Source organism: Fundulus heteroclitus, unplaced genomic scaffold (assembly GCF_011125445.2).
Source record: "Fundulus heteroclitus isolate FHET01 unplaced genomic scaffold, MU-UCD_Fhet_4.1 scaffold_47, whole genome shotgun sequence".
Taxonomy (NCBI): Eukaryota; Metazoa; Chordata; class Actinopteri; order Cyprinodontiformes; family Fundulidae; genus Fundulus; species Fundulus heteroclitus.
The window spans coordinates 1,338,494-1,363,540 of record NW_023396890.1 but is presented as its reverse complement, the minus strand read 5'-3'; the positions used below and the strand labels follow the sequence as shown (position 1 = coordinate 1,363,540).

Here is a 25,047-nt window from a genome sequence, read left to right as displayed (position 1 = left end):
AAACACACACTGAATTTAAGCTTGACTCTTTATTAAATTAACTTTTTACCAGAACTGCAAGGTTTTAAAGAAGAAAAAAACTTTGTGCTCTCTTAACTCTAGGAAGGGGGCGGAGCTTGGTTCCTGGGTCTGCGTTGTGATTGGTTGGTAGGATTAAGTAAAAGGAAAACTTGTTCTATTGAACTTTTTATCGACCCTTTTTTTATTCATTTTTTTTATATAATTGATATATATTGTTGTTCAATTATCGTCCACCCCTAGTACGCACAACAGCTAGCGGTGAGCAAACATAGAGCAACATGGAGGAAGTGCCGGACCGAGCCACGTCTGCTATTTGGAGTCTGTGTAATCTGTGAGGGCGGTGATAAGGTTGGTAAATTCAACGCCACAAAGTTAAATAAACGCCTCCTAAACTACCTCACTCACATGGGGAGGTACACGGTTTATTCATTGTATCAGTATCGGCCGATACGCTCAGCCCAGATATCGGTATCAGATCAGAAAAAACTGGATCGGTGCATCTCTAGTTATCGATATTGTCGATATCGATTGTCGAAATATCGACTAATCGTTGCAGACCTACTGGAGAGCTTCAAACAATCATTTCAAAGCTGCTCTTTGTGTTCACTCCGTTTATCCTGATCTGACATTAATGTGATTTATCTGAAACATTTTAAGTGGAAACCAAGTAAAAGCTGCAGAAACCCTGGCATGCTTCGTTGTTTATCTTCTCATAATTCTCCGTCTGATTTCTTTTTTGACGGCTGCAAGGCCATCAGAGCGGACAGCATTAAGGGCATCTGTTTCTATGGAATCTGGAAAATAAAGGTTTTAAGCATTTCCCACGTCTGGAGAAGTAAGAGGGAAAAATAAATAATGTAGAAAAAATATTAGAATTTTCCTACTTTTGTCCCGTTTGGATGTTGAGTTTCCATCAGTCTGTCCATTATTAATTTATATTGGAAAAAAAAACTTTATTTAAAACAACCAAACAAGGAGACCAAAGCGCACAACAATAAAAAAAACAACCAGAAAAGATCCCAAAGTGTGAAAAGATTATATGTTAAGGAACCAACGCGTCTTAGTGGCGTTTTTAAAAGGCCCGCAAAGGCCGCTGGTTCCGGGGAGCTGGCCCCTCAGTCCCCGGAGGGTCCAACAGAACCGGGATGGCCCTTATTCATCCATCCATCCGTCCATAAAACGGACCAGGACCAGAACCGCAGCTGGAAAACAGCAGCAAGAGGGCCGGTGGGCGTGGCCAACGCTGAGTGGCCGGTGGGCGTGGCCAACGCTGAGGCGGCTCTCCTGATTGGCTGAAAGCTCTCCTGGTAACCGACCAACACGCGCGACGTGAAGTAAATAATAAAAGAAAGAGCTGGCCGTTTCCTGACGCTAAGGGACGAAGCCTCGCTTCATACGTGCTGTAAGTAGTCCTGCGAAGCGTTAACGGCGCGTTTTGTGCGCTTTCACCAACATTTAAGCGAGTTTCGCCCTGTTGTTTGCTAGCTTTAGCGCTAGCTGCTCGCTGCCGTTGGCTCCTGGCTGGACCTCCGCTGCCTTAGCAGCTTCATCAACCAGCACCGGAAGTCCATTCACCAGCTCTGGTTCAGCTGTAAACAAACCAGAATGTGCAGTTTTGAGGACAAAATGCGTTATGACGGCGCATAAACGCGTTTGGTCGTGGCTGAGCAGATGTGGTGATGCTAGCCAGGCAGCTGCGCCAGCTGCGGCGTTTGCTCCGTTAAAACCCGGTTAACCTTGGAGGTGATTCTGTGTCATCCTGCAGGGAGAAGCCGCCACAGCATCACAGCTCGATGATCTGTTCAGAATGCGGGATGCTAGAGGGCTGAGAGCATCTGCAGCACGCCATGGATGACCAGGTGAGTTGTTTTTATCCAGATTCAGCGTTTTTAGCCGTCATTCTGCAGGATCCAGCCGCGGCGTGCATGCCTTGTTTACCTGCACATCTCACAGTGACTCTATCACTAACACCTTTTTCTATTCTTTCCTTCAAATTCCCACTTTCTGCTCCTGACCCTCTGCAGACGCTGTAGCCTTATAGAAACTACGTAAGATTTTGATTTATTTTCATGGTCTTGCTGTTTTTGTAAGAATGGGAGAAAAATGGAACAGCTTTATATGCATTGCCTTGATAAAACAAAAAAGTATTCACACACCTTTACAATACTACAAGCACAAACTGCAGCGTGTTTTATATGATTCAGTAACGCAAAGTAGTGGAAAAATAACACAAGCAAAAAAATATTTAGGAATAAGACTGGAAAGTCTGGCATTCATCTGTGTTCAATCACTTTCATTATTAGGGCTGGGTGTCATTTAGGATGAGCCGATTCGATACACAGGTCAGCTTGATTTGATTTGACTCCAATATCGATTTTATTATTTTCAAATTAATGCTTTAACGCACTATGTGATAATTAATGGATAATAACTAATAAAGTAATAATGAGTTCAAATTAAAAAGAACAGAAGCAGAGGTTGATTCACAGAATGACGTAAATTACAGCATTTTGCGTGAATGTACCGGACAAATGCTCCCTGAGAAGCTAAAAAGTGTATAAATAGTCAGTAGCATGTCAGAGACGGTGTAATGAATCTTTTATCGGATCCAGAACCGTGAACTGAGCTGCTGGTTTATTGATTCTCAGCCCTCACAGCTTTGGGAAAGAAGCCGTTTTTAGGTCTGTTAGTTTTTGATTTAATGCTCCTGAGTCATTTTTTTTGGGTCAAACGGTGGATTGTCTGGGTGGCGGGGGGGGATCTGCGACCGTTTCTGGACTCTTGCAGCATAAAACGTGTCCGGATCATTTAGACGGCACCGCTGTGCCGTGCAGCTCCCAGACGGCACCGCCGCGCTGACACTGCTGTCCCCCCTAAAACACGAGGACGTTCTCTGCAGCAAACTATCATCAGACGTCACGTTGATGGTGTTAAGACTTTTCAGCAGGACCAGAACCCTAAACAACGTTTGGAGCATGGAGTTCTGTTAGCGTGACCCAGTATCTGTTGCGTGGTATGACCTAAGCCTTGGTTACCACAAAGAACAGGCAGGATGTCTCTGGGTGTAGCAAACGGCTAAAAGCTGTAGCTGCACTTATTTAGTACCATCTACTAAATGTACTAAATATAATTACCTGCCGTGCATCTTTTACGCTTCCCTTCACAATTATGTTTTATGTCCCTTAAATCTGAACAAGCACCTGCAGGGTTGGATGTGAAAAGCTCTGTGGGGTGTGAATACTTTACACTGCCGATGCTCCGTTTACCAAAGTAAACATTTCTAACCTTTTTGTCTGACTCCTCACTTTCTGCTCTGTGTGTTGACAGAATGCTTTTATTAAACGTGTTAGAAAATCAACAGCATTGATTTAATTTTAATTTTACGGTTCTTTCCTTAAGCAGTTAAACAGAAATATCCAGAAATTGCTTCTTTTTACTCTTTGTTTTTAATTAGTAGCACCACCTGCTCATGCTGAGATGTTTTCAGGCTGCTGCCGTCTCTGCATGCGTCGTTATGAACGTTCAGCACATTAATGTCACGTTAGCGTAAATGAAATAAAGCCGCAGAGAACTGCAGCTCTGCCAGATCCTCATGAGAAGCTAAAAACACTCAAGATTTATTCCAGATTGGTGCTATAAGGGATTAGGTCAGCTGCTCCTGTTAAATGTCTTTCTTTAGTCGTCATCCAGCCGTTAATTATTAAGATCTCAGCCTGAGTCTGCAGGTCTTTAGGGATGTCTGCGCATCTTAAAATAAACTCTAAAATACATCCGTGGAGCAGCGCGCTGCATGCCTAGATGATGTTAATCCTGTCTGATGAGAGGATGAGGATGAGCTGCATTGTTTTCTTCATCGTGTCTCTGTTCACTGACCTGTTCCTAAAGGAGAGGAAGGCGTGCCGAGAGGAGGAGCTCGCCTCCGCCGTGGATGAAACTCTGGATGAATATTTAATCGGCCTCCAGCAAAAGAACAGGTGAGGTTTGAGCGACGGCTGCAGAATCTGGATCTGGAGACGCTGCATGACGTTTAGCGGGATTTCAACTCTGATTGGTTTAGTTCAAACGAGACATTTTACTGTAAACTGTGAATTTATCAGGGTTCCTGCGGATCCTTAAAAAGTCTTAAAAGGCATTGAATTCTGTAATATAAAACTAAGGCCTTAATTGGCATTAAAATGTCTTAAATCAGTCTTTCTTAGGTCTTAAAATTGTTACCAGGTCATAAATAGGATTTTATTTTTGTAATCCTTACCAAACAGTAAAATAATTGATACAATTATATTTTTTTTACATTTACCGAACGGCTCAATGTAACCATTATTGGTTCCGTCCCGATAGCGGAACCAATAAAAACTGTTGCGGCCGGACCATAGCTGTGAAAAAGAGTTGGCACTGCTTATGTTGTGGTTTTTAAAACTGATTTATAGTTTATTTTAGTAGGGAACAAAACAAAGTTTGTGAATTCAGTTCAGTAGTTGTTAAAAATATATCAGTAATTTGTGTGTGTTTTAGCTTTCTTCCTATATGGAATGTTTTTCAAAATCTTTAACATGTCTACTGAGCCAGAAAGTAATGTTTTATGTTAAAACAAACATTTGGGTGAAGTTGTCGCAACCAGGTTTATCTTGTTTATCGTGAAGTTGGTCTTAACTTTTTATTTCAAGTGGCATTAAAAAGTCTTAAAAAGTCTTGAATTTAACTTGCCTTACGCTGTAGGAACCCTGATTTATACACATTGAAATACAGGAGCTGGTAAAAGTATTCATACCTCTAGAACCGTTTCACGTTGCGTCACAAAGATGTTTTTCAGTTTATTTGTCTCACTTCTTTGTGTTGTGCCTTCTGCATAAAACAGGAGGTATGAATACTTCTGCAGGGCTGTGTAGCAGAACCACGCTGGCTTCTTTAATAGAGATATTTACTCGTGTCCATCTAAGACTTTAGCTGCACTTTGTAACGTTTTTAGTGGCGTTTATAAAATGTTCCTCTGTTATTTTCAGAATCCTAAAGCGGCTCAGGGGGAAAGACCTGAGGGACGTTGAGTTGGAGCGGCTCGAGCAAGGCTTTTCTCTCTACTTTAATGGAGCCAACGCTGAATCGGGTCGGAGGAACGCCAAGAACTCCAGCAGCTCTCTGCCAGCCCGGAGGTCTGCAGGTACAGCCGGCACCAAACCTGGATGATTTATCCCTGACTTTAACTTTATATTTACAGACACCGTGTAAAACCCCTCTGCCGTGTTTTAGCTCAGGATTATTTACCAGAATTATTTCTATCGCTAAATGCCAGAATATTTACTCTTGTTTTCTAGATTTCCTGTTTTTTTGGTACGGTTGCGTCTTAGCTGGGTTTCCTTTCACAGTCGTTGAAATGCGAGCCCATTCCTCCTGACAGAACCTGCGTAACCGGGTCAGCTTTGAAGGCCTCCAACATATTGTATGTGGGACTGAGATACAACAAACCCCCCCCCCCCCCCATCATGGTGCAGTTAGTTAGTCCAACAAACTTCAGTCTTGGTTCCATCAGACTGAAGGACGTGTCTCCAAACATTCAGGTCTTTGTCCCTGAGTCCATTTAAAACCATAATCTGGCTTCTTCCTCTCTGAGCGGCCTTTCAGCCCATGTAGGTCCAGGACTCGTTTCTCTGTGAACACTGACTCTCTTCCAGCTCGGTTCTGGGGTTGATTCACACGTTTCACACCTCCATGCTGGTTATACCTGCAGATTATTGGTCGGATGAACAAGGAACCTCCAGATGCCTTAGGATGAATCCGACCGGAGGAGATCCAGGATACTCCTCCTGACATCTGGGCTGATTTATTCTCCTCCATATTGTCCTAGAAGGATGCAGAGAGCCTGAGGCGTTGCCCTGATCCACATTAGACTCAAACGTCCGGCCTTTGTGTCTGTGAACGGATGAATTTGAACAAAGCAATGAAGAAAAGTTCTCACGATTCTCACGTTGTGCAAATAGGAATATTAGCGTTGATCGTAACGGACCCAAAGCAGGACGGCTGAGACGTCAGACGGCGTAAGCGTCTGGTTTCAGCTGCTGTCCGTCCTTTTCTCACAGCTTCTGTCCTGTGGAGCAGATGGAGCCGTGGCTAATAGCTGCTGCTCCCCAGCTCGTGTTTTGCCTGCCGTGGTTCTGGGCCCGCTCCCAGTGACTAAACCGTAGTGACAGTTGTCGCTGCCAGCTGGGCTTTTTGTTTCTGCGCCGAGGAGCGCGTGCTTTAGTGCCTCCTCTCCTCTGTGGAGGAAGCCGGCTCAGGTTCCTCTCTGACTCATCTGCAGACGTCTGCAGGAGCGCCCACCAGCTAACCGAGGACGGCCGACCCGTGGAAGCTCCGGCCGACAGGAAGAGGAGCCAGACCGCCCCGGAACGGGTCCGCAGGAAGGAGTGGGTGCAGGTACGGCCCCCCCCCATGCCGTCGTCGTAGCTACAATACGAAGCTGAGGAGCTACGAATGTGTTGTTGTGCCTCGGCGTCTGCAGGAACCTGTTAAGATCCGGACGGAGGATGGCCTGAGCGTGAAGCTGTCCCCGGAGAGACGCTACTCGGACGATTTTGAGCCCTATGAGAGCGTGGACATGGAGGTAGGGTGAAGATGGCGTCTGACAGCTCGTGTGGGCGTTTTTCTCCAGAGGAGGGGCCGCCCAGGATTCTGTCTCTGCTAATCAGCATCTCCTCCATCTCCTCCATTTTGCCTTTCCTGCGACCCGCCTGTTCTGTGCAGAGCTCAGGTCTGCGCTCGCCACGTAGCCCCCGCCGCCAGAGAGACGCCTCCAAGGCCACGCGCTCCTTCAGCTCCAGGCCGGAGAGCCAGGGAGGCCAGGCCGACCAGGAGCACAGCGAGAAGGTGCTCCTCAGTCTGGAGGAGGTAAAGGTGAGCGCAACACTCCTGATTCTTATCGCTCGTGTCTTCCAGCTGCCGGGATTTTATTCAGTCGTCCTGTTTCTGAGATGCAACGGTCCACCGTGAGCACTAGGGCTGAACAATTAATCGCATTTTCAATATAATCGCGAATTTCCAAATCGCAGAGTCAGCAATTTTTGGCTATGTAACAATCAGGGAATTAGACGCGTCTATTAGGTGTTGGTAAAATGTTTAAAGTGGGTTTGCCTCCACATGGAAGGGAAGACAGTTGCAGCAGTGAGATAATCTAATTTTATTACTTGTTTTAGAGTTTATATAATCATACAAAGCATTAAGTACAGGTCAATCAGTTTAATACATAGACTTGTTTGTTGGTTGCACTTTATGTTCAACAAGGATTGATGTCCAAATCAACTAAAAGCTGTTCTCTTGAACAATATTCTGATTAATAGAAACATTAAAAGTTCTTGTTTTAAATAGTCCTTGTTTACAAACATCTTTATTTAGAGGCCATTTTTGTTGCTTGTGGTTAATGCGGAGAAAAGTCAAAATTGCAATTTTGGTTGAAATATATCGTAGGCAGAACGCAATCATTTCTGCTCTGAGTTTAGATGCTGTGGGTCTTTTAGCAACTAATCCACACAGCGAGGAAACAAAATGATTTGTTGTTTGTATATGTTTAAAAAGACATGATAAATTAAACAGAAAAAAAAATTGCATTAAATCGCAATATTAAGAAAAAAAATCGCAATTAGATTATTATAAAATCATTCAGCCCTAGTGAGCACTGATGCGTACCCGAACGCCTCCTTTAAAATCCAGGTCCTGCGCCGCAGCCTGGAGGTCAGCATGCGGCGGAGCAGCAGGGGCTCAGCGGGGGAGGAGTCAGACGAGGAATGGATAGAGGAGCACATCGAGCGGGAGGAGAGCACGGAGAGTCTGGACGAGCTGGGGCTGCCCCTCCCCTCCTCCAAGTCCTCCACTAACCCGCGCAAAAACCAGCCCAGCCGCCATTTGGACCCGGCAAAACTAATCGTTCTGGACTTTGGACCGTCGCCTAAAGGTAAGAACGGTTATTTAGAGGCGAGCCTGTCTGGTTTCATCTTCTTCTCCCTCCTCTGCACCAGCAGAGCAGAGAGCTGCGGTAATCAGAGGTTTACAGAAGCTGACGTGAACGTCGGTGTCTTCTTCTTGGGCTTTAACGATGCTTTTTGAAAGGATGTGTTTTCAACTTTGAGTCGTTTTACAATTAAAAACTGGAGCGACCTTTAAAGATCTGCAGGAGGTTGAAGGTCCTGCTTGGTGTTTTCCAGCTCAGCTGAAACTGTTTGGGATAACGATGAGGGAGGATGTTTCCACATGAAGGAGGCTAAAGTTACGCTTCTGGAAGGACTCTGACCTCAGACCTGCTCTACTGACCAGGTCCAGACCTGCAGCTTCTACAGGACTGTCTCGGAAAATTAGAATATTGTCATAAAGTTCTTTATTTTCTGTAATGCAATTAAAAAACATGAAATGTCATACATTCTGGATTCATTACAAATCAACTGAAATATCGCAAGCCTTTTATTGTTTTAATATCGCTGATTATGGCTTACAGCTGAAGAAAACCCAAATATCCTATCTCAAAATATTAGAATATGGTGAAAAAGTATACTAGTAGGCTATTCAACTAATCATTGAATCGTCTAATTAACTGGAAACACTGCAGGGTTTCCTGAGCCTTGAAAAACACTCAGCTTGGTTCCGTAAACTAAATCACAAGTATGGTAGTGGTTAAGAGACGACATCAGATTCTCACAGTAACTGGTGTACTGACCATGGCATTACTGTCCTTGATTGGCCTGCCAATTCCCCTGACCTGAACCCCATAGAGAATTTGTGGGCTATTGTGAAGAAGAAGCTGAAAGACACCAGAGCCAACAATGCAAATGAGCTAAAGGCCGCTATTGAAGCATCCTGGGCATCCATAACACCTCAGCAATGCCACAGGCTGATTGCCTCCATGCCACGCCGCATTCATGCACTAATCTGTGCAAAAGGATTCCCAACCAAGTACTGAGTGCATTAATGCACATTTTCAAATGTTTGATTTTTGTTTTGCTGTTATAATTTTTTTATTTTACTTGGTCTGAGGAAATATTCTAATATTTTGAGATAGGAGTTTTGAGTTTTCTTCAGCTGTACGCCATAATCAGCGATATTAAAACAATAAAAGGCTTGCGATATTTCAGTTGATTTGTAATGAATCCAGAATGTATGACATTTCATGTTTTTTAATTGCATTACAGAAAATAAAGAACTTTATCACAATATTCTAATTTTCTGAGACAGTCCTGTAGATGCATCCCTGCTCCAACGCCCGGACCAAACCAACGTCTCTGAACGTTGATGAAGGGATTCAACCATTTTATTCGGCTGTGTTGGAGCAGGCATGCATCTAGAAGTTGCAGGATGTTAGTTCTGCTGGTTCTGCTGGTTCTGCTGGTTCTGCTGGTTCTGCTGGTTCTGGACCTGAGCACCCCGGGTGTCGCCCCAAAAATGGATCTGTGCCAGAATCCAGACAATTAAGATAAATTTACCATGTCTCATCAGGGATTTAGACCAAACCCGAAGCCGGTTGATGCCTCATTGAGCTCCAACTCACCACGATACTTTTCTCAAACACTAGTGGAGGTTTATGATTGTCATGCATAATTATGGGCTGCATGTTGGGGCGGTTTGTAGTGGCGTTGCCCTGCAGTAAGGCGGTCCTGGGCTCGTTATGGAGTTTCCATAAAGAATGGATCAGATGCATCATTTAAAGCCTGAGACTGAGACGTTCAGTCGTGTCTACTTTTGATCAGAGATGGAAATAAAGGACGCGTCGGGTTTTATTCTCCAATGTTTCTTTCAGGTCGTAAGATTGAACGTTCCCTGTCTGCCAGACGGAGAGAAAGCACCGACTCCTTCGTCGCCACCAAGCCGTTGTTGGTGAAGAGCAAAACTTTAGACAGGCCGCCGTCAGTGGACAGCTGGGTCGGTCCGAGTGAGTAAAAAGTTAAATGTGATTACATTAAAACGCATGGAGTTCAGATAAATCCCTAAAGGCGGATCTAAATAGTTGTCTGTCTGTGTTTTTCAGGGCCGAGGAGCCGGTCAGAGAGGCCTCTGTCGGCGGCCAGGAAGCCTTCAGACGAAGAACCCGACCCAGAAGATGTTTTCTACGGCGTGCAGGAAGCTCTGCAGAGAGAAAACACGCCAGTGGAGAGAGCCGAGTTCTGCCGGCGCAGCACGGTCCGCTTAACCCTCCACCCACTTCTGCAGCTAAAGGGGGGGGGGGGGGGGGGGGGTCATGCCCTAAATACACAGCGTATGCATTGTTCTGAACCGAACCGAGACAGAACCGCTTACCGGACCTCATCCACTCTCCTGAGTAGAGCCGATAAGAAAAGCTGCAGTGGGCGTCGGGTCGTTGGCTACAAAGTTATCGGGTCTTTGTCCTTTGATCAAAGGAATCACTGATTCACAGATCAGAACCGGTTCTTTCACAGATCAGAACCAGTTCTTTCACAGATCAGAACCAGTTCTTTCACAGATCAGAACCGGTTCTTTCACATTCCCCCCCATCCAAAAGTCTTAATACCCTGAAAGCTGCATCCATCCGTCCGTTTTTAATCATTGACCCGATGCCGACCGCTGGAGTTCTGCTAAAACATCTAAACTCTCGTCTGCTGCTCTGTTTCTGTTTTAACGGACAGAAACTCTGTGATTCTGAGTCGGGTTTAGGTTTGGGATGTTGAACCAACGGGTCGGACCTCCGTGTAACCCCTGGTACTCTGCCTGCTGTGTCTCATTCAGGCCCAGCGGCACCAGACCAGCGGCCCGAAGCAGAAGAACCCAACGGACGAGGACAACGTCACGCTGGCCATGCAGAGGATAACCCTGATGGGGCCCTGGTAGGCCGCCTCACTCACGTAGTCGCCGTTACACCCGGGCGGGATCAGACCGCCAACGCTGTCTCGTTTTGTCGTTAAGCCAACAGCAGAAGCTGCTGGAAGCCTTGGAGCAGCTGGAAGCAGAACCCGGCCACGGCGTTCCTCAGCGTGGGAAGGCGGACTGCAGCAGGCAGCCGGTGGGTCAGCAGCGCACGCCGTCGCTGGCGAGCCGCGCCGCCGTGTCCCGGTTTGTCTGAGCGGCTGTTTGCGTTGCAGAGAGTGCCGGCGTCAGCGGAGGTCACGCCCGTGTTGTACGTCACCATGGAGATCCTGTCCAACTGGGGCAACGCGCTGCAGGTCGGCCTCACCGAGCTGCAGTTCTTCTGCCTCAGAAACAGGAAGCTGTTCGTGTCGCCTCACGACATCGACATCAGGAACGCCGACTACCCGGGGAACCTGGCGGCGCTGGTCAACGGCAAGGTGAAGGTGGGTTTGTGCCGCCTGGGCGCCCCGTTGGGGGGCAGAAGTCTGCAGGGCCGTCGCTTTAATGCCCAGGAGGTGGAGATGCTCAGTAACACAGATTCATTTAATGTAGGGTCAGCTGGAGGCGCAGTGCCTAGCAAAAGTAATCCCCCCCCCCCCCCTTTGTTGCGTTCCAGCTAGTTTTATGTTATGTGATCAACACTAAGCAGGAGGAATCACACCGTGACGGTGAAGGAGCTCCAAACCAGTCAGAATTGGGTTATTCATTTATTTATTTTTCCCCCAGTGTCCTGTCTGACAATGTGGCAATAAGATGCCACAAAGAGCTCATCAGATTTGACTTTCACAAGTGGACAAGATAAAAGGAAGAGAATGATAAAACAATTATTGAAAAAAAACATGTACTTCGTTTAATTGAAAATATGCAGTTCCTATATTGTCCACGAGGGGCGCTGTGTTTTAATCAGCAGATTAAGCTTCAGGTGTGGAAAAATTCAAATCATTTCTTAATTTTTATCTGTTTGATGTATTTTGTCATGCAGGACAGTGTTTTTAAGTTCCAAAAAATGTGAATAAATGTTTTTCAACATTGTATAATCACTGTGATCAGTTCTTATGCATAATGCACAAGTAAATGTTTAACTGAGTAAAAGTATTGTTGAAATTGCATATACTTTTCTTAAAAACACTGAGTTTATTCATAATATATTGTGTAAAAGTGAAATTAACTTAATATAAAAATCAACAAGTCCACTTTTATTAGTTCTCTACAACCCTCTTGAGATCAGATTAAGCTGAATGCGGCCCCTCAATCAAAATGAGTTTGACACCCCTGGTGTAAATGTTCTGACAATAAAACAGTTAAACAGAATTGCTGCAGCCTCTCCGACTTTTAATTCCTGGTTGGGAGGCAACAAAACACGAAAAAACGCCAAAGGGGTTGAATACTTTTCGTTTTTGTGTAAATTTTCTCTCTCATCTACTGGAACTAAAAATAAAACCCTTATTTATTCAGTCCTTTAACGATAATGAAGTCACGGATGCGTCTCTTGCAGGGACGTAATGGTTTTCTGTAAATAACGCGTCTTTTCTCCCCCAGACCACCAAAGAGCGCCACATGTGGACGTGTCCCTTCCACCCGCCCATCCAGCTCTACTTCGTCATCAGAAACTCGCAGCGCTCTCTGGACTTCGGCATCTCTTCCATCAAAGTCTGGAACTACAACCGCAGCCTGACCGTACGAAAGCTCATTTCTACACCATATTTCTGGCAGATTGGCTCCTCGGGTTGCTGGTTGAACCGCCTCCTGGCAGCAGACGCAGCCTGCAGCTGCTGTGGGTTCAGGTAGCGGGGGTTGGCGCCGCGCCGCGCCGGGCTTACGTCAGCGAGGCGCTCTCAGCCGGCCCGAATGTGGAGCACGGGGGGATTATTAGAGGATTAGCGTAGCGCCGGGTTCTGCTGCTCATAGAACAGCAAAGAAGAAGCTTCATGCGTTTATCGAGCTTCTTGGGTCCGTCCAGACGGACCATGTAAGGTAAGACAGTTCTGGTAGAACTGGGTTTCTGGTGGTTTAGTCTTGATTGGGTCGGGCGGACCGGCGGTCTGTGATGGCGCTAATTACGGCTGATCTGTAAAGCTCCTGCTAGGCAAGGCAAGGCAAATTTATTTATATAGCACAATTCAGTACAGAGACAATGCAAAGTGCTTTACATGATTGAAATATAGGAATAAAAGCAAGTAGGGATAGAATGTAGAAACAAAAAAAAAAGAACATTTAAAAACAGTAAAACAGTTTAACTGGAACATTCAAAGGCAATTTTAAACAAATGTGTTTTTAATCTGGATTTAAAGGAACTCAGGCTTTCAGCACTTTTACAGTTTTCTGTAAGTTTGTTCCAGATCAGTGGAGCATAGGAACTAAATGCTGCTTCTCCGTGTTTGCTAACAACAGCGGCTGCCGCGTCTTTCAGTGGGCAGTGAAGAATATTAGCACCTGTTTTTTTTTTTTTTTTATATTAGAAACAAAGTTTAAAGTGTTTAAAAGCGAACGTGGAGCAGAGCTGCAGTAATCTAGAGTCTAGACTGCTGCAGAAACACCTGCTGCTGCTTTCTGGGACACGGCTCTACCGGCTTCGTCCGTCTGGAGGTTCTGGTCCATTCTTTATAAAATACTTCAAAGGGAACTAAAAGTAAGAAACATTTGCTTGAAAGTAGTATAGTGTAGCTAAATAAGACTAATTGCCAAAGGAATGAGTATCTGTACCCCTAAAATAAGATAATTAGACATCTTGCACTTGAAATAAGATGATGGAGATGAACTGTTATTATTTTAAGTGCAAATATCTTATTCCATCTTATTTCAAGGCAAAATACTTACTTTTAGTTCCCTTTTGCAGTGTTAGTCTTTTTCTGTCCCAGACTACGGTAGTAAAGCTGTCAGATGAGCTGCGGTGTGAATGTTTTGCAGGACCTGGACGTGGGCGCGCGGCACATCAAGCTGTATGTGAACAGCTCTCTGGTGTTTGAGGGGGAGCTGCAGAAAGGCTGCGGTAACCAGGTCTTTGACTACAGCTCCACCATCGACCTGAAGGCCTCCTGCCTCTCAGACTCCTTCTTCTCCGGCCCCGGCTCGTCGGGCCACAGTCTGCTGGGGGGCGGCGCCCTCCTCCATGACCCCCGGAGGAGCGAGGAGGGCGGCGGCGCCCCGCGGCAGCACGCCCCGGCAGAGAGGACTATGTTAGACATGCAGGAGAAGCCACACATGCCTCTGCCACCCATCGCTCCTTCAGCTCGCCGGCCTCCATCACAGAGGAGCTCCTTCGACCCGCCCGGCCCTGAGGACCCCCCCTCCCCCCAGCCCACGGAGCAGACGGTCACCACCCAGCCCTCCTCCTCCCGGGTCGCCCCCCAGTGGCTGCAGCCCCTCAGCAGAGGAGCTCCGGAGGGCTGCGAGGCCGGCAGAGAGAGGCCCAGGTGGCTGGTGCCTCAGCTCTCCGCCGAAACCGACCCCCCGGCCCCCCCGGCCTCCTCCATGCTGCCGGAGCTGCCCTGCAACCCGGGCCGGGTGTGCCGGGGCGGGGAAAGGCCGATGAACGGGGCGCAGTGGAAGGCCGACTCTTTGGACCTGAGCTGTGACCTCCTGGAGGAGCTGGAGGAGGCGAAGGCGGAGCGGCCCGTCAGCGGCCGCAGGAGCTCCTTCAGGAACGCCTCAGCCGGCTGCAGGAGGACGGAGGAGCAGCGCGCCGCAGGTAGGAGCCGCCCCCGTCTCTGGGCCCCCCGCAGGTCCTACTGGTGCCTAAAGCTCTCCGTCCTAACCGTCTGATACTAGTGACTGAATAATAAATCACAGTTTATGTGTATAAAACAGAGATTTTAGGTAATTCTCACTTTAATCATCAGAGAAAATTCTATTCAATTCAATTTTATGTATATAGCGCCAAATCATGAAACATGTCATCTCAAGGCACTTTACAAAATCAAGTTCAATCAGATTATACAGATTTCTCAAAAATGTCCTATATAAGGAAACCAGTTGATTGCATCAAAGTCCCGACAAGCAGTATTCACTCCTGGGGAACCGTAGAGCCACAGGAAGAGTCATCTGCATTGTACATGGCTTTGCTGCAATCCCTCATACTGAGCAAGCATGAAGTGACAGTGGAGAGGAAAACTCCCCTTTAACAGGGAGGAGAACCTCCAGCAGAACCAGAACCAGGCTCAGTGTGAACGCTCATCTGCCTCCACCCACTGGGGCTTAGAGAAGACAGAGCAGAGACACAGAAAGCTCAGAAGCTCACATTGACCCAGGAGTACTTTCTATGTTAGAGAAGACAGAGCAGAGACACAGAAAGCTCAGAAGCTCACATTGACCCAGGAGTACTTTCTATGGTAGATGGTAATAGTGGATGATCTGCCTCCCTGGATGATGTCACAGCTAACAGAACACCAGACCAGGTGTACCTTCTATGAAGAGAAAAATTACAGAGAACAAAAAGTTAAAAGCTGAAATAACAACAAACAATGCAGATTGGAGAGCAGTAGGAGAACTCAGCAGAGAGAGAGAAATAGACCCTGATGTCCTCCAGCAGCCTAAGCCTATAGCAGCATAACTATAGAGATAGCTCAGGGTAACATGAGCCACTCTGACTAGAAGCTTTGTCACAAAGGAAAGTTTTAAGATTAGTCTTAAAAGTAGACGGGGTGTCTGCCTCACGGACCAAAACTGGGAGTTGGTTCCACAGGAGAGGAGCCTGATAGCTAAAGGATCTGCCTCCCATTCTACTTTTAGAGACTCTAGGAACCACCAGCAGACCTGCAGTCTGAGAGTGAAGTGCTCTGTTAGGAACATACGGGGTAATCAGAGCTCTGATATATGATGGAGCTTGATTATTAAGGGCTTTATACGTTAGAAGGAGAATTTTAACTAAGCTTCCTTAACGAGTTTGAGGTCTTTTTGTTTGAGGTCATGTTTCCATAGTTCCACGTTTCCCAGGTGTGTCTGGCTGTTAGAATCTGTTTAAAGTGTGGGGGGGGGGGTGGTGTAGTGGTTGTAGATAAATGTGATGCTGGTGTTGTCTGCAGACGAGCCGCTGTCTCTGGTCGGCTCCACCCGGAGGCTCGGCTCTCGCTCTCGGACCCACAGCCAGCAGGACGACACTCTCAGGGAGTCCTGGGATTCCCTCACCAAGTTCAACCAGTGTCAGCGCGGACGCATCTCCAACATGGGCTTTGAAGGGGACATCTTTGACGAGTTCCTTCAGCGCCAGGGCCGTGGCCCCCCCGCACTCCCCCCGCACCCCGCCGCTGCTCCCAGAACCCCTCAGGCTGTGATGAGCGAAGCCCCGGACGACGACGCCTGCATGGAGCAGGACGAGGAGTTTGAGATCCCGGTGCTGCCGCAGGGCCAGAGGCTGGTGATCAACATCCTGTCCACCTGGGGAGACCGCCACTACGTGGGGCTCAACGGCGTGGAGGTGTTCAGCTCCAGCGGCGAGCCGCTCCGCCCGGCGCACATCCGCGCCGAGCCGCCGGACATCAACGTCCTGCCGGCGTACGGCAAAGACCCGCGCGTGGTCACCAACCTGATCGACGGCGTCAACCGCACCCAGGACGACATGCACCTGTGGCTGGCGCCGTTCAGCCCCGGCCGCACACACGCCGTCTTCCTGGACTTCGCCGCCGCCCATCAGATCGCCATGATCCGCGTGTGGAACTACAACAAGTCACGCATTCACTCGTTCCGCGGAGCGAGGGAGGTGGAGATGCTTCTGGACGGGAGGTGCATCTTCAGGGGGGAAATCGCCAAGGCGTCTGGAACCCTTTCTGGAGGTACACAGCTTCCTTTCCTCCTTCCTTCCTTCCTTCCTTCCTTCCTTCCTTCCTTCCTTCCTTCCTTCCTTCCTACCTTCACTCTATCCTTCATTCCTTTCTTTTTTCTCTTCACTCCCCCTCCTTCCCTCCTGCCTTTCCTTACGATTCCTTCTATCCCTTTCTTTTCTCTCCACCCTTTCCTTGCTGCCTTCCTTTCCTCCCTCCCTTCTCTCCTTCTCAATCCTTCCTTTCTTCCTTCCTACTTGTTTTCCTCCCACCCTTCCTCCATTCTTTCCTAGCTTTCTTCCTTTCTTCTCTCCCTTTCTTTCTTTCCTTCCTGTCTCCCTGCCTTTTTTCCTCCTTCTTTCCTTCCTTCCTTCCTTCATTCCTTCCTTCTTTCCTTCCTTCCTTCCTTCCTTCCTTCCTTCCTTCCTTCCTTTCTACCCTTCACTTTCTCCCTTTCTTACCTTCATTCCCTCCATCCTTTCCTTGCTTCCTTCCTCCCTTCTCTCCTTCTCCGTCCTTTTGTCCGTCCGTCTTGCCTTCCTTCCTTCCTATCTTCCTTCCTGCCTTCCTTCCTTCCTTCCTTCCTTCTTTCCTTCTTTCCTTCCTTTCTTCCTTCCTATCTTACCTCTGTCTGTCCATCCTGCCTTCCTTCCTTCCTTCCTTCCTTCCTTCCTTTCTTTCTTCCCTCCCTTCTCTCCTTCTCAATCCTCCCTCCCTTGCTTCTTGTCTTCCTTCCTGCTTTCCTTCCCCCCTTCCTTCCTTCCCATCTTCCTTCCTGCCTTCCTTCCTTCCTTCCTTCCTTCCTATCTTACCTCTGTCCGTCCATCCTTCCTTCCTATCTTACCTCTGTCCGTCCATCCTTCCTTCCTTCCTCCCTCCCTCCCTCCCTCCCTCCTTCCTTCTCGTATTTTCCGTCTTAAAGGGACCACAGACTTTAGGGATTTTAGTGACGTGGGTCTGACGCTGATCCGTCTCCTCCCTGCAGGACTGGATCAGTTCGGGGACACGATCCTTTTCACCACGGACGACGACATCCTGGAGGCGATGTCTCGCTACGACGAGACCTTCCTCAGTGAAGACGAGGGTCCGGAGATGTTGGTGTATGAAGAGGAGCTGCAGAGACCCCGCACCGCCGATGGAGAGGGTGAAGAAAGGCCGTTCACCCAGGCTGGCTTCAGGGAGGAAGACCTCGCTGTAAGTACAGCCTTCATCAGTGAAGGCAGATTATGCTTTGTTTACAATTCACTCGTTTTCTGTTAATTTGTGCTTTTATTTAGCTGAAGCTTCAGCTCAACGCTGCTGTAAACCAACCAGAGGAGAATATGCAACATATTCCTGGCATGTACACTGGAAAGTGTGAGTACCGTCATCCGCTTTGCTGTTTCACCGGGAAATCTGGATATTACAATCTGACTTAGAGGATCGATGGTTTAAAATGATTTATCACAAATTAAAATCTAAGACGGGTGGCGTGCGTTTGAATTCTGCCCCGTTTCCTCTGACACACTGAAATAAAATCCAACTGAACCTTTCGACCTGCGTGTCGAGCCTTGGTTAGTGAAAGTAACGCCCTCATGTGTGCAGACGTAGCGCTCTGACAGTTTTCCTGCTGTGGCTGCAGGCCTTAGGCTGGAGATGACGATGACCTGGGGCGACGCCCATTACCTGGGCCTGACGGGCCTGGAGGTGGTGGGGCGGGACGGCGACAGCCTCCCTCTGGACCTCGCCATGGTGGCGGCGTCACCGCGCGACCTCAACGACCTGCCGGAGTACGGACACGACTCGCGCACGCTGGATAAGTAAGTGTGACAGGAAGCGGCTCCTCCGGCAGCTCAGGCCAGAACCTGAAGTCCGTTCCTGCGCGGTTCTCTCTCTGCCCAGACTCATCGATGGCCACAACATCACCACGGACGACTGGCACATGTGGCTCATACCCTTCTCCTATGGAGAACCGCACATCGTGAACATCACCTTCAACAAGCTCCAGACCATCGCTGGGCTCCGCGTCTGGAACTACAACAAGTCGCCTGAGGACTCCTACCGAGGGGTGAGATCCGGTTCTGGACCTCCGCTTGGTGCCTTAATGCAGCTGAAAATAAAAAATGTTTCTAATCGTTTGATTCAGGTGAAAGTCCTCCACTTGTTCTTGGACGATGTTGCCATCTCCCCGGCGGAGGGGTTCCTGGTCCGGAAAGGACCGGGTAACTGTCACTTTGACTTTGCCCAGGAGATCCTCTTTGTGGACTACCTGCAGCCTCCCACTGATCCCTGGAGCAACGACAACTCCCAGAGGCACGAAGCACAACTTAAATCTCTACATTCAAGGCAGAGAACCAGAAATACACGACTAATTCCTGCTTTTTGCTCCTTTTTAGCTCTAAGAGGCAGGAGCAGGCCAGCATGGACTATGAAGCTCCCATCATGCCTTGCGGGTGTATCCTTCCAGACACTTGAAACCTGATTCATCTTCTAGCTTTCAACCAGAGCCGTCATTAATTATTGATGACATCAGCAGTCATCAACGAGTTTTCTCACATTTTAAAACGGGTGAAATTAGAGCAGACGACACGTTTTAAACTTTCTTTAGCATCTGTTAGCGGTTTGTGTGGCTAGCACTACGAGCTAACTCTGATTGCTTTCTGTAGAAAATGCAGATCCTCACCTTCACTCTGAGTTTTCCTATAGGCTGCCAACATTTCCAAATACAGCATGTTTTATGACACAGAGTATAAAAACCCAGGAAGTATAAAACTGTTCAACTTTGCTTTGTTTCATTCACCTTATCTGCTTAAAAAAAGCATTTATTTTTTTCTCATTTCAATGAAAATCCATTTTTCTTTTTTAATTAGCTTCTTGCATCTCTTTGCTTCCTCTGACTTTATTTTAAACGCCTCCAACAGAAAATGGCTTTGAGGCGTCTTCCTTCAGTGATGACTTCCACACGGAAGAGTGTGCGGTTTTTGAGACAAGGAAGCACTTTGGTATGCAGAGTTCCCCCATTTTAACAAAAAAATAAGAAAGAAAATCAGGTTTTTGTAGTTTTCAGCTGACTGGACATCAATCAGGACGGACTCTGGTGCATTAATCTGATGATTCTCAGGAAGTTACTCAAAAAACAAAATACGGATTTCAAGTGAGATCAAATACAAAATGTGTAATTTAAAAATAACATCAAATTGTTGTCCTTTATAAAGTGGAATAAAGTCTGGAAACAAACATTTTCCTACTCTAGTCCACACCTGGGAGACGGTAAAAGGAGATTTGAGTCGCTCACACATATTTGTTGAAAAGGGGAACTTGTCAGTTGTGATGTGAGACCCGGCGCTCCTGGTTTCCTTCTTTAACGCCGTCTGCCAGTCATCTTCCAGCTGCAGCTGCTGACCACCTGGGGAGACCCGTACTACGTGGGTCTGAACGGCCTGGAGTTCTACGACCAGAACCACCACAAGATCCGTCTCACTGACAACAGTATCCTTCCACCAGCAGGCGGGTTTTACAGGAGCAGGACAGTGAGGCGTGGTTCTGTCACAGGAACCGTGTTAATCAGCGGGGAAGGATCTGGTTCTGGTCGGTGAAATGGATCCGGTTTCACGGCTGAACGTACGGATCTTTGACTGCGGGTCCTTCAGACATCGCGGCGTTCCCGGACAGCGTGAACGTACTGGACAACGTGAGCGGCGACGTTCGGACGCCGGACAAACTGATCGACGGCGTGAACAGCACGCACGACGGCAGACACATGTGGCTGGCGCCGGTTCTGCCCGGAACGGTGAGTGAGCGGGAAACGGACCGGCTTTGGGGAGCGGGTCCAGTCGGGTTAAACAGATCTGTGGCTTTCCCACGCAGGTGAACCGCGTGTACGTGGTGTTTGATCGGCCGGCGACCGTGTCCATGATCAAGCTGTGGAACTACTCTAAGACTCCCCACAGGGGGGTCAAGGAGTTTGGGGTCGGTAGTTTTTAATGTTCTGTTGGGTTCTGTCTGCCGTTTGACACGCGGACTCATAGCTGTGTGTGTTTAGCTGCTGGTGGACGACCTCCTGGTGTATAACGGCATCTTGGAGTGCGTGAGCCACGCCGCCACGGGCATCCTGCCCACCTGTGACCCGGTGGTGCCGTACCACACCATCCTGTTCACGGACGATGTCTACGTCACGCACCGGGAGAGGAGCACCGTCATCAGGTAGGCCGAGCTCAGCCTGGGTTTCTGGTTCTGATGGTTCACACAACCACCCACTACCTTTTAAATGCAAGTTAAAAGTTAATGGGAATTTCCTCTAATCAGAAAAGGGTCAATCTTATATCTACAGGCTCAAATTTATACAATGCTGAACAAAATTAAAGGAACACTTTGAAAACACATCAGATCTCAGTTGGGGGAAAAATCCTGATGTGGATCAACTGACTTGATATTATACCGTATTTTCAGACACTTAAAATTCTTAAATCTTCTCAAATATTTATGCTGCTCCTTATCTATGATCATCGTTGTGTTTACTGACTGATTTTATGGTGCAATGCTCTCATAATCTGTTAAAATGTGTAAATACGATTTTGGTTAGCAATGAAGCCGCTCCTCAATGGATATTAGGAGCATTACGGTACACTGTGTCACTACCTGATAGGACCCCTGAGCTGTCTACCAGACTGCCTGACTGTAACAATAAACCTTTAAGTTAATTCAATATAAAGGTTCAGTTTACTTTGGCCTTATTTTAGAAACAGGGCAGTTTAGTCCAGCTACTCTGTGGTGGAGAGATATTACACAGTTAGGAAGAATATTCTTGCGCCTTATAATCCTTACGGTCCAAAAAATACAATACTAATTAAAAGCTCTTCCTTTAATGTTCATGAGAAATACACTCCCGATGAATATTTAGATAATTAATTAGCGATCAGCCTATTTTCCAGTAAACCAGCAGACCCTCAGGATGCTGATGCCAACGCCGTGCTTGACCAGTGGTTCTTTGCTTTGAAAGCCTCTTCTTGACTCCTCCAAATATCTTGTTTTTGACCTTAAAAACCTCAAAGCTTTCCTGACGAAACAGAAGCAGCTTCAAATTTTCAGTCGCGCTGGAAGGCGTCAATATTCGTTGTTTGGCACCCTCCCAGTTAATCTGTTTATTTCAAACATGATTGGAAAATAGAAAATGATTCAGAAACATAGAATCACATGTTTAATTCACAAAGGCATCTTAATGTTGTATTCAAAAGGAAGATGTAGAAACATTGTAAATCCTACCTCAGGACCTCAAAATCCAAATAGCCCTTGTCTCTACAGAGGAGGTTAACAGCTATCAGCCATCGTATGTGTTTAAGCATTCAGCGGTTTCTATAGCCTATGACAACATCGGTTCATTAAGTTAAAAGTGGCTACTGCACGTCCGCAGTTTCACTTTACAGAAACTTTCATAGTTGTTCAAACAACCGGAAATCTTTAGATTTTCTTCTCAGGTCATGGTCTTTGTCCAAGTCTGGAAAGATCTGCTGGATGTTGGCACTTTGTGCATCGTCTGTGCAGTTTTGTATATATAATGACATATAATGATAGGCAGCATTAATAATTATTCTTATCACTGTTTTCTGTAGTTTCCATTACAGTTTAAGTGTTTTTTTTAAATATATGTTGCACCAGACTTCTGCACAGACCTCCAGATTATATTCAATAAGTGAGGAATGCAGCAGTTGGACTGATTTGTGATTTAAAATGTGCACATTTTACCTAAAATTAAAAGTAATTTTATATGTGGCATAAGGAAAGAAGCTTTTGATAAATCAAAAATCATTTGATGAAACCAGATAAATCTGTTTAAGATTAATTCTCCTGTACTTCAGCCCCCGTGGCAGTGGACAAAACCAACAGTAAGTATTAAAGCGCCCCCTAGTGGTCAATCCGTGTACTGATGATTCCTCCCAGGTTCCCCCTCTCCTTCCTGACCTCATGTTTCAGGGGCCATTTCTCTCCCACCCATCGCTTCCTTGTTGATCCTTTAAAGCTGCTCCACACAGCCCCCCCCCCCCCCCCCCCCCCCCCCAGCCTCAGATAAACAGGTTTGTTGCTGTGTTGCAGTAATTATGTGGAGGATCAAGACGTGAAGTTGACCAATGAGAATCAGATCGTTCATCACAGCAAGAAGAAGCCGACAGCGGATCCAGGTGATGCAGAAAAACCGACGGACTAAAGAATATTTTAACTCACTTTGCATTTTATTCTGACGCCTCTTTGTTTTTCTCCCTTTTAGCTCTGCGGCCCAAAACCTGCATGACTGATGGCGGCAAACACGGAAAGAGGAGATACTGACAACAAACGTGGATTTTTGTTTTATTTGTTCTGCGCGAGGACTTCTTGACGACGACGTTCCTCCGAACTTTGGTGAGCAACTCCTGAAAAGCTAAAAAAAAAAAAAAGGACGAAGCTCAGACGCTGGATTTAGACTCACAGAAGTCCACTTCAGCATTTATGTCCGCCTAATATCGTCTACTGTGCCTGGTACCAAACTCTATCTGCGGCTGCTACTTGTGACTTGTGCTGCGTATTCTGATGCAACCTTTGGCGTGTAAATAGACCAAAACAAAGATGGATGCCACATGGGAGCACCCCCGTCAGGAGGGGCTGCTCTGCGTTTATACACTTTCTCTACTGATGAGCCAAATGATTAGCTGACAGAGCGGTCGCCCAGGAATAACGCTATGCAGACACCAGTTTATTAAAAGCATTGGCAGAAAAAACTTTCATTTCAAAGGTTTTTACCTTTCTAAGATTTATAACAACGGCTTATATCATTTAAAACCTTCTAAATTTGACATTTAAAAAAAAAAAGGGTGAATTTATGCAAAGTGGGTATGTGTGGTGAACATTGATAGATTAAAATCTTCTGCTTAGCATCAGACGAAGCTTGATTACAAGTGACCTTTCTAACAGTAGCTATATGTGGATGTTGTGCAGCTTAGATTAGATTTTTCTCTAAACGATACCTGACCTATTATGCAAATACTATCAACTTACCTCAAATTGAAAAGTACGGCATTAAAATCGTGATAAATATGACCTCACCGTCACTATTAACACACGCTAGTCCTTCATGAAATGTTCACTAAGTCGTTGCATGCCAGAATCTGCTCGCTGTGCGTTTATTTACCCGCTCCAGGCTCAGAGGTTTACATACGGTATCAGCAGGAATAAAAACCCTCAGTTCATCTCAACAATCTGACACAAGGTCGCAGTTTTCTGTTTTTGAATGATGCACACAGGCTCAAATATTTACATACACTCCCCATTATTTCTTGTTTAATTGTTCACATGAACAGACCTCTGGCTGGATATCTGAGCGCGCTCCTTTAAACATGTCTGCCTCCTGGCGCCGACCCGACAGCGAGAAATTAAACCTTAAACCTTCGCTGGTTGCATGTTGTCCCACTGATGTTTGTTTGGGATCGTTGTCCCGTCAGAGCGAAGGGTTAGGGTTGGTAATACGACCCAGACTGAACATCCTGGAGAAGCAGGGAGTGCGTCAGAAAGCCGGCTTTTTTCAGCCAGCTGCAGATTCTGATGAGGAGACGGGTCCAGAATCCAGACAGAACCAGACTTCCTGCTCTCTCTGCAGTTTAAAAGGCATTTCTGCTAATGTCAGCGGAGGTGTATGAATATATTTGAGCCTGGTTGTGTTTTTGACCTTGTGTGGAATAGAGAAAATCCAGAATAAATTAATTTATTTGCGTCAAGTTCTTGTTTTTAATAATTATTAGAGTTGTTTGATCCCAGCCGGCAGAAAGAGGGAGACACTTTAGATCATTAAATATGAATTTGACTTCCCTGGAATGGTATTTATTTAAAATAAAACACTCCTTCCTTCTGGGAGGGATTGTAAATAAAATGCAGTTTTATGTATTTAATTTTTAAAAGTTCAACATCAGTAATTCTTTCTCTGTATATCCATTGTGTACACCAGGTTATGGGCTGTTGTTTATTTGACTAGTAGTGTTTTTAAATATTTATTTTTTTAATCTTTATTATATGTGTATTTGGTGTAGGTTTATTTAAATGAATAAAACTTTAAAATCAATCTTTGCCTATGAGTGTTTTTAACTGTATAATAGAAGACAGTTAAAGGAGGAGCTGAACTTGGAGCCTTTTATCTGTGGATTTTATTAAACTTGTTTAGAGCCGCTAAATTGCACAACCTGGTTTAAAAAAGTTATTCTGGATAACTTTCTGGCATGGCTAATTTTTATTTTTTTTAAAAATAAACTATTGCAAAAACAGGACATTTTATTCTTTATTTATTCTTTATTACACAACCTGATTATTTTTTTTTATTTTGGATAAATTTCTGGCATGGCTAATTTAGTTTTTGTTTTTTGTTTTATCTAAAAAAAAATCTATTTTTATGTTATAAATTAAAAAAAACTACTGAAAAAAATACTTTATTACACAA

General features: G+C 46.2%; 1 protein-coding gene across 3 annotated transcripts; it reads left to right on the top strand.

Annotated features, from left to right (window-relative positions):
• The first annotated feature begins 1,303 nt into the window (after window positions 1–1,303).
• katnip (katanin interacting protein) lies at window positions 1,304–23,016 on the top strand. 3 transcript variants are annotated; one of them, XM_036132015.1, is made up of 28 exons: window positions 1,304–1,880; window positions 3,907–3,995; window positions 5,022–5,176; window positions 6,314–6,429; window positions 6,515–6,616; window positions 6,757–6,906; window positions 7,720–7,960; window positions 9,794–9,925; window positions 10,022–10,173; window positions 10,738–10,835; window positions 10,915–11,011; window positions 11,091–11,300; window positions 12,397–12,534; window positions 13,765–14,545; window positions 15,879–16,625; window positions 17,599–17,807; window positions 17,891–17,969; window positions 18,235–18,412; window positions 18,495–18,660; window positions 18,739–18,905; window positions 18,989–19,047; window positions 19,971–20,081; window positions 20,243–20,382; window positions 20,460–20,561; window positions 20,635–20,795; window positions 22,448–22,474; window positions 22,683–22,768; window positions 22,855–23,016. In XM_036132015.1, the coding sequence occupies exons 1-28, from the start codon at window positions 1,869–1,871 to the stop codon at window positions 22,911–22,913; spliced, it is 4,764 nt and encodes a 1,587-aa protein (XP_035987908.1). In that variant the 5' UTR covers window positions 1,304–1,868; the 3' UTR covers window positions 22,914–23,016. The 3 variants fall into 3 exon arrangements, with proteins under 3 accessions (XP_035987908.1, XP_035987909.1, XP_035987910.1); XM_036132016.1 differs by lacking the exon at window positions 22,448–22,474 and having other exon boundaries at window positions 1,869–1,880; XM_036132017.1 differs by lacking the exons at window positions 19,971–20,081; window positions 20,243–20,382; window positions 20,460–20,561; ... (2 more) ...; window positions 22,683–22,768; window positions 22,855–23,016 and adding an exon at window positions 19,818–19,959 and having other exon boundaries at window positions 1,869–1,880.
• Window positions 23,017–25,047: the final 2,031 nt, after the last annotated feature.